The 11,910-nt window shown below is 33.2% G+C and overlaps 1 protein-coding gene and 1 non-coding gene across 2 annotated transcripts; both read left to right on the top strand.

The window, feature by feature from the left end:
- Positions 1-2,455: 2,455 nt before the first annotated feature.
- On the top strand, positions 2,456-8,558 carry LOC115977484. The gene is made up of 7 exons (XM_031099354.1): positions 2,456-2,711; positions 5,911-6,010; positions 6,138-6,258; positions 6,372-6,493; positions 7,035-7,156; positions 7,253-7,412; positions 8,211-8,558. The coding sequence occupies exons 1-7, from the start codon at positions 2,585-2,587 to the stop codon at positions 8,323-8,325; spliced, it is 867 nt and encodes a 288-aa protein (XP_030955214.1). The 5' UTR covers positions 2,456-2,584; the 3' UTR covers positions 8,326-8,558.
- Positions 8,559-10,464: 1,906 nt separating this feature from the next.
- TRNAM-CAU lies at positions 10,465-10,549 on the top strand. Its single transcript is given in 2 exon segments — positions 10,465-10,502; positions 10,514-10,549. It is a non-coding gene; the product is annotated as a tRNA-Met (tRNA).
- Positions 10,550-11,910: the final 1,361 nt, after the last annotated feature.

Genomic DNA, 11,910 nt, shown 5'->3' with positions numbered 1-11,910 from the left:
TTTCACTAATTTTTATTAGAAAAACAACCCATCTCATAACAAGTTAAATAAAGGAAGTTAAAAGATTGTTTATTATTATTTTTTTTATAACTCATTTAAGATTGCTCCAAATAAAGAAAACGAGATAGTTTTATATAAAATACTTTTTGAAAAATAATTCTTTTTCTAAAAAATATTATCATAAAAACAAACAGAGTGTTTTATTTGATATGAATACATAATACACTGAATGTATAAATAATTTCATTCACAAGTATCCACTCATAATGGGTGATTAGTAACTTGTTTAACTTGACCCACTCAACTGATTTGACCCATCTCAAATGGTTGCAGATGGTTTTGACTAAAAGTGGACAAGTCGACAATGAATTGTGAGCTTGAAGAATATATCAGTATTTTGCGTGAGCAAATGGTGTGAGAACGTCTCACCCAAAAATAATTTTTGATTTTCTCAAATATTGAAACAAATAAAAACAACAATCTTTACACATGACACGAGCCAATGATGAGTGACGAGAATTAAAAAACATCAATATTCATCTTGCCATGTGTCACTGTCGTGAGGTAAAAGTCCCCTAACATTCCTATTGCTGAAGCTCCCAAGCTGGTGTCTATAGACTATAGGATTATGATTATCCCCTATAGGAGCCAAAATATAGGTGGGTGAAATGGAAAACAAATAACTACAATAAAGATTACATTTGATATAGAGATTGGACATGCTAGGATTCATGGGTGGGTAGCATTCAAAATTAGAATAGCCTTCTCACTAAGTTTGAGACCAACTAGTGAGGTTGATCAAAAAACACTCCAATGAGAAAGTCCATGAAGAAAAACATACGACAAGCTCAATGAGAAATGGCAAAGTGTTGGAATAAGAAGTGCATACCTATTGTCTTTGTTTTGATGGGGGTATTTATAATGTCTTTGTCTTTGTTTTCATGAAAAGTTGAGTTTAACACGCCATTTCATTGATTTAGTATTCGTTTGTATTGGGATAAAAAATTAAAATTATTTTGCTATTCAATTTATTTTTTGTATTATTTATGGGTCCCACTGTATTTTTTGGTACTATTCATGACTCTACTGTATTATTTCAACTAACTTTTACCTTTATCTACTGTATTTTTGATAATAAATTTTTAGTTTCAGCAAAATAAACGGTATCCAAACGCATCCTTATGGTGTATTTGTTTGGAGGTGAAATAAGAAGGATGAAAAACCTTGGAGAGAAAATAAGAAAGAAAACTTTTTTAGAATTTTTTAGTTGGGCAAAGAGGAAGGAAAATAAATAGTGGGATTCAGTTGTTTTCTCTCCTGACCCATAAAAAAACTTTCTCTAAAAAATGAAGAGAAAACTGAGAAGAAGAAACTTATGAAATGAACTTTCAAAAATACCCTTAAAATTCACCAACAAATCTTGAATGTGTTGGCTTTTTATTTTTTTTCCCTTCTTTCTTTTTCTCCCTTTTTTACTGACTTATTGACTTTTTTTTTTCTTTGTTACTGATGTGATGGTTTTTATTTTTTATTATTTTTTTCTTCTTTTCTTTTGTCTGAACGTAGCCTCTTACTTTTCTTTTTTGGATGCGCTGTTTTGTTTTGTTTTATTTATTTTTTTTAATTTTTTTATTTAGCGTTCATATGTTTATTTTCTCATTAATTTTGGTTTTTTTTTCTCTTTTTTTTTTTAACATTTTGTTATGCTTTTTTTTTTTTTTACTTTAATTAGTGTCAATCTATACATAATTTTTTTAAAAAAAGTATAATGTATTACCTTTTATTTTATTTAATAAGGACATGATAATCCATTTATACAAACTTTATTTTCAACAAAATAAAAAAAATTTCTATTCATTCACTTTTCCACCCTCATAAATGAGAGAAATTAAAATTTTTTATATCCTTTCACTTTTCTATTCTCTTTACATTTTTTATCCTCTCACTCTTCTATTTTCTCAACCAAACAGATCCTTAATGATAGAGCATAGTCTTATGATGTATTTCTCATAATTGCACATAGTCCAATCATCACCTTATATTAATTACAAGTAACGATAGGTAAGTCATAATAAATGTGTACGTGCATGTTGATTATCCTTTGTAGGCATTCTTTTTAGGTTGATAGACCATGTAGGCTTATCTTTTATGCTCATTACATAAGAAAAACTATCTTATGTTATGTCTTCATCCTATGCATACTTGTGAGAGAAGCGTCCTACCTATAGGATGAGCAAAAGATACGGTATCATTCACATGGATTGATGGAGGGGCCACTTTAGTATAAATAATGTTGAGTGCATATTCAACATGTGACAGCTATGCTCCACCGGATACAATGCTAACATGAGATAGTAACCCGGGCGTTGTGGTTTGGATTTTGGACCGTTTGACTACATAATTAAACCCGACCCGTATACCCGTCCATAAAAGAGGAAGCAGAAATGTCAAAATTCAAAAACGAAAATCAAAATAAAAAACAAGTCATCAGTCAATCTCAGCATCAGACACTTTTATCTTTCTCTGTCTGTCTCTCTTATCTTTACCAATTATCAGAGCGGTGCAGTGCAGCGCAGCGTGAGAAATGAGGAAACGCACCGTTTACGTATGGGTAGTAGCGATTGTGTGCTTCGTGGTGCTTATGTTCGTGACCCCAGCCATTCCTCAGAATCAAGCTTACCACGATTTCGCCGATACTCGCGAATTCTTCGGTACTATTCTCTTTTTTTTAGGGTTCCTAATTCTTCATCAATTTCCTCTTCTTCTCTTTTATTTATTTGTGTAACCTATGATAGAATATTTTTGCATATATATATGGGCTGTGATGCATTTATAGGCGGTGATATGTGTGCGTGTGTGTGTAATTTGAACTGCTTTTTCTGTCGTTGTTGATTCCGTTTGAGAGAGAGAGAGAGAGAGAGAGAGAGAGAGAATTTCACGTTCTGAAACCTGAATTGGATGTTGATCCAGATTTAAATCCTCATTTTGATGCTAGGAGATGGGTATTAACTAAACTAAGATTTTGAGGCCTAAGAGGATGAATTTCCAATTTGTTGAAGAAGGCAAGTGGGCAAAAGAGGCCGAGCATTTTAAATTTAAGAGTGAATTTGGAGAAGCACACGTGAAAGAGCAGAAGGTGAATTAGTGATATTAATCCAAATTTGATAGAGGTAGCACAGAGAGTTATAACCGAAGAAAAACCGGACCCAATTCCTGATATTGAAAAATAAACTAAAGATGGAGAATATCACTATTTATGTTGAACACCTCGCCCAGTTGAGCGATGTTTGGCTAGGGAGAAAGACAGGCAGGACGTAATTAGACAAGGCCTGATTGAGCCTCCTAAACCAAAAGTTAAAATGAGCAATCTGATGAAAGTAAAGTCCTTGGCTCTGAAGCAAACCCAATATCCAACTAGGCTTGAAAACAGAATCAGGAGTGAAGCTGCTGAACATGTGCAAGCTCACATAGATAGGAATATTGCTTGCAAAGCCACTCCTGCTGAGCACCGGGAAAAGAAAGAGAGAAAGCTTTTTGATAAGCTGAATACATTGGAGGCCGTTGTATTGGTTTATAAGATCAATGATCTGTCACATCCACAGACTTGCTTCATAATTGATGTTAATGCCCAAGAGAACCGCTTGTGTGGATGTGCTGTGATTTATGATGGTATTAGTGTTGTTGATGTTGAAGGTGGAAACAAGTCCATAAAGAGGTATGGATAGCTTATGCTTGAACTCATAGATTGGGCTTCTGCTGTAAAAGAGGAAGATGAAGATGAAAGTGACGATAAACCTGCTAACAAGTGTGTCTTAGTATGGCTAGGATGTGTTGCCAAATTGAGTGTCAATAAATTTACTATTCACGAATGCATGACTGAAGCTGCTGCTTGGAAAATATTTGTTGATGCTGGCATTGGTCGTTGCTGGGATCTTGCTGTTGACTTTTCAGATGATCAAACGTGATAGATTTTCTTAATTTTAAGTGTTGGTACTAGCTACCTTTTATGGCTCGTTTCTTTGGTAAACTGCCCGTGTATATGGTTTGCATAATCTTTGGCACTTTTATAAATTTCTTATAAACAAAAAGCAAAAGAACAAAAAAATGTCGACATTCATTCAAAGGAGCTAAAAAATGTGTTTAACATAGAAACTTCTGTGGGGGCTAGGGCATTTGTGGTTATCGTTATACACTTATATTCAAAGTCTTAAGAGGCATTTGTAAGTTGCATTTATTGTAAAGTGACCATAAAATATTTTTTGATAATTTGATAGTTGGGAGACAGGGGATTTGAACATTGGATGTCTTTTTTGGAAATGTTAGAAGGTGCCAACCAGTTGAGTTACAAGGCTCTTGGCAAAGTGACCATAAATTACTTTAGAACTCAAAAAAGATATTCGGGGCTATTTTGAAAACCTTATTTTAGCACCTGTTTTATGCTTCTTATCTAGTAGTGGCATGGACCTTTTATTTTAACGCCTTCATACCTTGGCCATTGAGCCTTATAATTTTCCATGAAGGCATTGACTTATCTAGTTAATGCATAGCCCTTTTCTTGTGTGGCTTATGCCTTTGTCAGGCTACTACAGCAAGCCTTTGCTTAAATGTTCATGTTCATTAAACATTAAACAGTGAGAGTCAAGAAACCTACCGTGACTTAGCTACCAATTAGCCTTAAAGAGTGTTAAAATAAAACTCTGACAGTATTTGTATGTTGAATAGGTTGGCTTTTCATTGACGCTTTGTTTGTTTCAGCAATAATGTTTTGTAGAAAATGAGTCATTTTCCAAAATTTTTTTTCTATAAAACTATCTGATTTTCCTATATTTGGTCGTAACCTTAAATAAGTTGAAAAACAATCTTTTAACTTTATTTAGCTTACTGTGAGATAGAGTTGTTTTCCAAAAAAAATTAGTGGAAAACAATCTATAAAAATAAGCCATACTTTTTATGTTGACCAAAGATAGTTTTCCTTTAACTCATTTTTTCTAATGCTACCAAACACTGAAAAACAAAAAAAACTATCTTTACGTAATGTTTTCCATTGAAAAAAATGGAGCGTTAGCGGTTGTGTTATTTGTGATAATTCAATAGTTGGGAGAGGGGTTTTGAACCCTGGATGTCTCCTTTGGAAACACCAAGAGGTGTGAACTAGTTGAGCTACAAGGCTCTTGATACTTATTGGTTGTGTTACGAGCGACCAACATCAATTTAACTAATTATTTAGTGGGTATGCGTTGGGCCTATCAAAGGATGCTCATGTTTTCTTGAATTTTTAGAATTTTGGAATATAGAAGAGGGGGTGGGATGGGGTTGGGGATTTTTTTTTTTTTTTTTTTGGGGGGGGGGGTGGTGTTGGTGGTGAGGGTTTCGTTTGATTTGCTTGTCCGCAAGGGTGTGGGCCAATTGGTGAGGCTAGTGGACAATCCCACTCCAACTGGAGTGACTTGGTTCAATTGCTCACAATACACCCTCACTTACTTGATATTTGTGTTTCGCAAGCAATTGCATGTATCCAGGGTTTACTCTCTAGGGGTGGGTGGGTCCAAAGGACCCTGCCTTGGTGAGGTTTCACGACACAAAAAAAGAAGCTTTTTAATTTTGCCTATCCTTCATGGGGACTGGTTTTTTAATTTCACTTTATTATGAATGGATCCAAGCCCAAGAAATGATGGAGGGCTGTGGTAGGTTGACAGAGCCTAAACTTTAGCGCCCCCCCTCCTCCTCTCTTTTTAAAATCAAAATTTATTCATTTTATCGTTAATGGATCCAGCCGACTTGGTTGTTGTTGTTGTTATTAATGGATCCACTACATCAAGGATCCATAGCTGACCAAAAATGTTGGGACTAAGCTTGATTATCAGTAAAAAAAATGTTACAACTGACAGCTTTTTGTGTGTAATTTTTCAGGTATTCCTAATACACTAAATGTGGTTTCAAATTTTCCATTCCTGGTTATTGGTGTCATAGGGCTTGTACTTCGCTATTATAGGAACTATTTTAAGCTGAGGTAATTTGGTTTTTCTAACTATCATTTTAATACATTCCCCAATGAGCTTAAAAAACAAAAAGAAATCCTAAAGGAATTTTTTTTAGGCTTGTAAGTACTGATCATGGTTCATTATTTACATGAAAAGTATGCAAGGTGAGCTTTGGGGTTGGACATGTTTTTACATTGGTGTTGCTGCTGTTGCTTTTGGATCTGCATACTATCATCTCAAGCCAAATGACGCTCGTCTTGTGTGGGATCGCTTGCCAGTAAGTTTGTTCTTGTGATGAAGAAATTCAGTTTCACAGAAAATTGTTTAAAAAAAAATGTTTATACGGTATTATTTCAACTTTGATGTATTAGCTGTTAATGACAAACACAGATGACCATTGCCTTTACATCAGTAATGTCGATCTTTATCATTGAAAGGATTGATGAGAGGAAGGGAACAATCTCCCTCATACCACTACTTATGGCAGGCATAATAAGTATTTTGTATTGGAGGCAAGCACATTACTTATTTCTTTGGTTTAAGCTCTATAGGGTGGTGATTTCCAATAAACTTTCTATATGCTATGTCTGGTCCTGCCTTATATTAGTGAATTTTAATATATTATTACTTATAATATATGTGCATGTATGTGTGTGTGTGTATATATATATTGTGAAGTGACTTGCTTTCTTTTCTACAGTAAAATGAGTTATGATTTTGGCAAAAAAATTAAGAAACCCTTAAAGAATATTTTCAAAATAATTGAAAAAAAAAATTATTGGAAGATATTGTATGAAGATTTCTTAATTTCATATAATATTTCTAGATTCTTAATTTCATATAATATTTTCAAAAATATTTCTAGATTCTTTTTGAAGCGATCCTTTTTGCCTACCACCTGTGTCATTCAATTGCACCCCATTTTAGTGCCTTTTATTATCTATATTCTATAAAAAAATATTTTAGAAAAAGGAAAAATCAGATATCTAGAGATTTTTATTTTTTTAATTGTATTTCCAGTTGAGTGTGTAATGCTGGAATTTGTTTTTGCAGTTTTTTTGATGACCTCCGCCCATATGCCCTGATTCAGTTTGTTCCTTGCATTGCCATTCCTGTGATGGCTATCTTGTTGCCTCCAATGTACACACATTCCTCATACTGGCTTTGGGCTGCAGGTTTGTGTTTTTCAACAATTAGTTTCCTTTTCTATATGACTGAAATCTCTTAACGCTTGTGCTATGCTGAGTATGACTCTAATTCATTGCATGCAGTATTTTATCTTCTAGCTAAGGTGGAAGAAGCAGCCGATAAAGTGATTTATGAATGGACACATCATATTGTCAGTGGGCACACGCTCAAGCATTTGTGTGCTGCCATGGTTCCTGTGTTCTTAACACTCATGCTTGCAAAGAGGAGTATTCAAACAGAGAGGTAGTTTTAAGTTTCTACTTTCCCTTCTTCAGCTTATTATCACAGGATATTTGGTCTTTCATAAATAGATATATCATATATGGAAGCCCTTACTAAATAAGCATTGTGTTGAATTTCATTAAATATACCCAACTTTGTCAATCATGCATGATCATCCGAATCTATCCTTTGGAACTTAATCATTTTAGATTTATATGCAAGATCTGTCACATTTTACAGTAGCTATCTAAATGTTTGTAAGATAATTATTACCTACCCTACTTTCTCTCATCTATGTTGAGATGGTATGGTTGAAATCATTTCACTTTTTTGTTGTTGGCTGATAATTACAAAAGCATAATTATAGCACTCTTTTTTCTTCTTCGGTTTTTTTTATTTTTTTTTTGGGGGGTGTGGGGGAGGAGGGGGTGTTTCTGTTAAGTTTCATCTAGAATTGGTTGTTATTTTCAATATGAACAATCAGCATCTAATTCTTAGCTTAAAACATCAAATTTCTTTAATTTCAATCAAAACCCTAAAGCACATGATGCCTACAAAAATGTAAATCATTCTGTTTTCAATAGCTCGGTTCTGGCTTTAGCTGCTTTTGGTCCTTATTAATTATTACAAAGCTTCTTCTGGGTTTAGTAGAGGTTATGAAAATAGTAAGTGATCTCTTAGGGATGCATAATCTATAGCTTGCCACTCTTAATGTTTTCTGAACGATTTCCGTGCTAGCTAACACATTTGTACGATCCCACTGTGGACTTTCCCTTTCTCTCTCTCACATATGCATTTGCTGTGGTCACTTGAATGCAGGCAAAGTCTGTTCCAGACCTGGAGAGTTTCCTGGACCAAGTTCAAAGACAATGGCTCTAGGGTGGAAAGTTACACATGTTCATACTCAACCGTTCCAGTTGTTGAATCACCATAATTGTTCTATACCGGCTATCACTTTGAAAGAGAAAAAAAATAAAGGCTGTATATAGACAAAGTAAAACTGACCGCACTAACCTTGTTATTAAACATTGGCTCAATACCAAATAGAAAATTATCCATTTGAGCTGGGTGCTTAACATACTCTTTTTTTTTTTGGGTGAATGGATGCCCAGCATACTTGATCTTTTCTTTCTTGAGCTGGAATATGAATATTGAATATTTTAGCAATAGTTTGAGAGCCAAAAAAGCTTCTCTCAATTTGGAATGAGTCCACTGCTTGGATTTAAAATCAATAAGATCAGATCAGCAACCAAATAGAAGTTTACAACTGTACCAGTTCTTGGCTTTGATCTAAAGTTAACTGCATTGGGAATCCACCGGTATTCCCATATGTTAATATTGGGTCCATTTACAACTTTGTAGCATATCTCTTTACTCGTCACTCATCAGCTCCATGAACTTATTGATATCTCTGCATAACCGAGAAAATTATTTAGGCCTTTGGGAACTTAGGAATAATTTGCCTAGAAGAGACTTGCTTCCAAAAATCTGTATGGTTACCGGTTTTATGTCTGTTTTTTCCTGTTTTATTTTAATCTTTTCGTTTTTAACCTTTTCTTTTTTACCACATTTTGTAACATGATGTCCATATTTATTATATTTAATACAAGCAATGAGTATGTCTATAGAATCTTTCAATTTTAGTAAATAGTATGTTTTATCTTTTAAGTGATTAGGTAGGTTGTTTATCAATTTCATCATTATGTCCTTTTGTTTCCTTTTTCTATTATTAACTTAAGTGTTAGTTTGATACAAAACGCGTTTGTGTTTGTGAATGGGCTGCATTTTTTGTGTGGGTCCCATTCATTGTTCACAGGACTCATAAGTACGGATTTCAGCAAATTTTTCTTTAAAATTGGGTCCAACGGTACTATTTACACATTTAAAAATTATTTTGTTACAGTGTTTTCGGTTTTCAACAATAAGCGATATCCAAACAAATCCTAAGTGGTTTGGTTGACTTTAATTCTTTCTTTTTCTTAACTTGATTTATGTCTTTTTGATTAACGTTAAATATTCTCATTAATTCATTTATTATGTTTTTCTTAAAATCTAATTCACTTATCCATTTTACAATTTTATTATGTTGGTCACATTGTTTTTTAGTATGTCCATATCCTTTATATTTATGACAAATAACATCTCTGGTATCTCTGTCAGTTTTCTCATTATCTGATGACTCAGTAATATCTAGAACAACTATGTCTCTTTTTTCTAAGGGTGAATTTAAAATTTCTATCTTTTTAGTTAATTCTATTAAACTATTATCTTGAGTGTATGTCATAGATCTTTCAATTGATTTTAGTCTTTCATTAATTTCTTCCTTTAAACTATTACTTTTCTTGGAACTATTATTTTTCTCTTCTTTGTTGACTAATTTTACTAAACTATCATTTTCTTTCTCTTTTCTTATCATGTCTCTTTCTTTTTTTATATCTTTTTCTATATCTAACTTCTTTAGTAGTTTCTATATTAGCAAGCTTTAGAGTGTTATTATTTTGTCTTTCCATTTTTTCTAACATCTCTTTTCCTATGCCTTTTCTTATCATGCCCTTTTCTTCATTAATTATGTCTAATTGTTTTTTCAACTCTCAATTTCAGCTAATCTCAATCGGTTTTGCTACTGTGTCTTTATCAGAAGATTCAGAACTAGCACGACATTTGCAAGCCTAGTCCAAAGCCTAATCTACCATTAGACCTTTGGGCCATAGATTGAGATTAAATCCGAGGCTTCAAGAATACAAGAATGAGATTTCGATTCCTTTGATGCCCACAAAAATCTACGATAAGGAATCCAACCTGCCAGAAATATTACTAGGAAGGAAAAAAATTGAGGACGTTATGCAAGAAGGTATTGAAGAAGCAACATACATTATAATCCAAGTCAAATTTTACGTGTGGACAATTTTGCAATGACAATATATAATCTAATTGGTGGTAATATCTAATTAATTTAGTAATGGTGGTTTGGGTTTAATTAAGTATTTTTTGCCATCCGAAGTTGTATTAAATGAGCCAAAAGATTCTCAACGTTATAGTTAATTATATAAAGTTTACAGCCAGAACCATAAACGGGGTGGTGGCGCAGTTGGCTAGCGCGTAGGTCTCATAGCTTCTGAGTTATCCTGAGGTCGAGAGTTCGAGCCTCTCTCACCCCATCATTTTTTGTTTTTTACATTACAAAGCTAGACTATCCCATGCATAAGTCATTTTGAAACCCTGATAAAAAAATTTGTCGAATGAGTTCCTCTTGTCTGTTCAAGAATTTGAGGGCATGAACTACAACCACATATATGTTTCCTTTTCGTAACTGAAATGAACTGATCAACTAGAGGCTAGAGCTCCATTTTGGCCAAAGTGCAGGCAATGGAGCCAAGGGCAAGTGCAAACCATGTTAACACAGAGAGCTATAAAGAAGAGTAGATTTGCTATGTTTCATTTCTCAATTTATATAATGCGTCATACAAAATAGTACATCCTACTATGTACACTATGGTGTATCATTCTAATATACAATATTTCACCGAATTACACATTCTAACGAACAAAAGAAGACAAGACAACACTCCATTGATCATTTCATGCAGAAAGAAATCCCATAACATTCCATTATTTCCGCTATTAGATAAAAGGATATTCCACTTTTACCACATCCAAGAACATATATATAATCTTACTTTATACATTCTATTATCCAATGTGGTATATTATTCCAATATACAATATTCGTCTGGTTTACGCATTTCATCAAACAAAAGAAGACGTGACATCACTCCATTTCTTGCAAAAAGAAATTCTATAACATTCTATTATCTCTGCTAAAATGACATCCCACTCTCACTACAACCAAGAATATATATATATATATATATATATATGAGAAATGATATGTTCACAATATTTTCACATTATTTTTACAACAAATCTTAAGTGGCAGGTTGTTACTGATTGTTATTGTTGGGACAAAAAAGTAATCTTAGTGTTAGGTTTAAATTTGAACTAATAACAACTAACCACATGTGATTTGTTGTAAAAATATTGTAAAAATGTTATGGATATAACATATCTCTCATATATATATATATAACCAATCAATCATCTGAACCGTTAATTTATCATCAAATATTTTAACCAAAAAAAAGTTGAACTTTTTTCCTACTTGAATATTGTTAAGAGCACTCACAATAGATGTAGGATATGTACCAAATGCTAAATTTTTGGCACATATTCCACACCAAACACAAAAAATAGCTCCCTAGCAGATGTTGCATATATTTGGCACATATACCATTTTGTGTCCGTACCGTTGCAAATTTGCAATGGTACGGACAAATGTGATAAACCAAAATAATGTATTTTAATGTGTAGTAAATATTATTTTAATGTATATAATTGAATTATAAAACATTTGATAAATAAGATGTTGTAAAATGATGTGGTAAAATAATAAAGTAGGTATTTGATGTAGCAAAATGACATAATTTTTGCACCAGCTGCTCCGGATGCTCTAACATATTTT

The sequence above is a fragment of the Quercus lobata genome, chromosome 2, assembly GCF_001633185.2.
Source record: "Quercus lobata isolate SW786 chromosome 2, ValleyOak3.0 Primary Assembly, whole genome shotgun sequence".
Lineage (NCBI taxonomy): Eukaryota > Viridiplantae > Streptophyta > Magnoliopsida > Fagales > Fagaceae > Quercus > Quercus lobata.
The sequence above is the reverse complement of the archived record's forward strand: the minus strand, read 5'-3'. Positions and strand labels throughout refer to the sequence as shown.

What these genes read in the sequence shown, in the direction of transcription:
- LOC115977484 (XM_031099354.1), top strand. Translation starts at nt 2,585, where the DNA reads ATGAGGAAACGCACCGTTTACGTATGGGTAGTAGCGATTGTGTGCTTC. An exon ending in TTGTGTGGGATCGCTTGCCA is followed by an intron (nt 6,259 to 6,371) that starts GTAAGTTTGTTC and finishes TGACAAACACAG; the next exon opens with ATGACCATTGCCTTTACATC. An exon ending in ATACTGGCTTTGGGCTGCAG is followed by an intron (nt 7,157 to 7,252) that starts GTTTGTGTTTTT and finishes CATTGCATGCAG; the next exon opens with TATTTTATCTTCTAGCTAAG.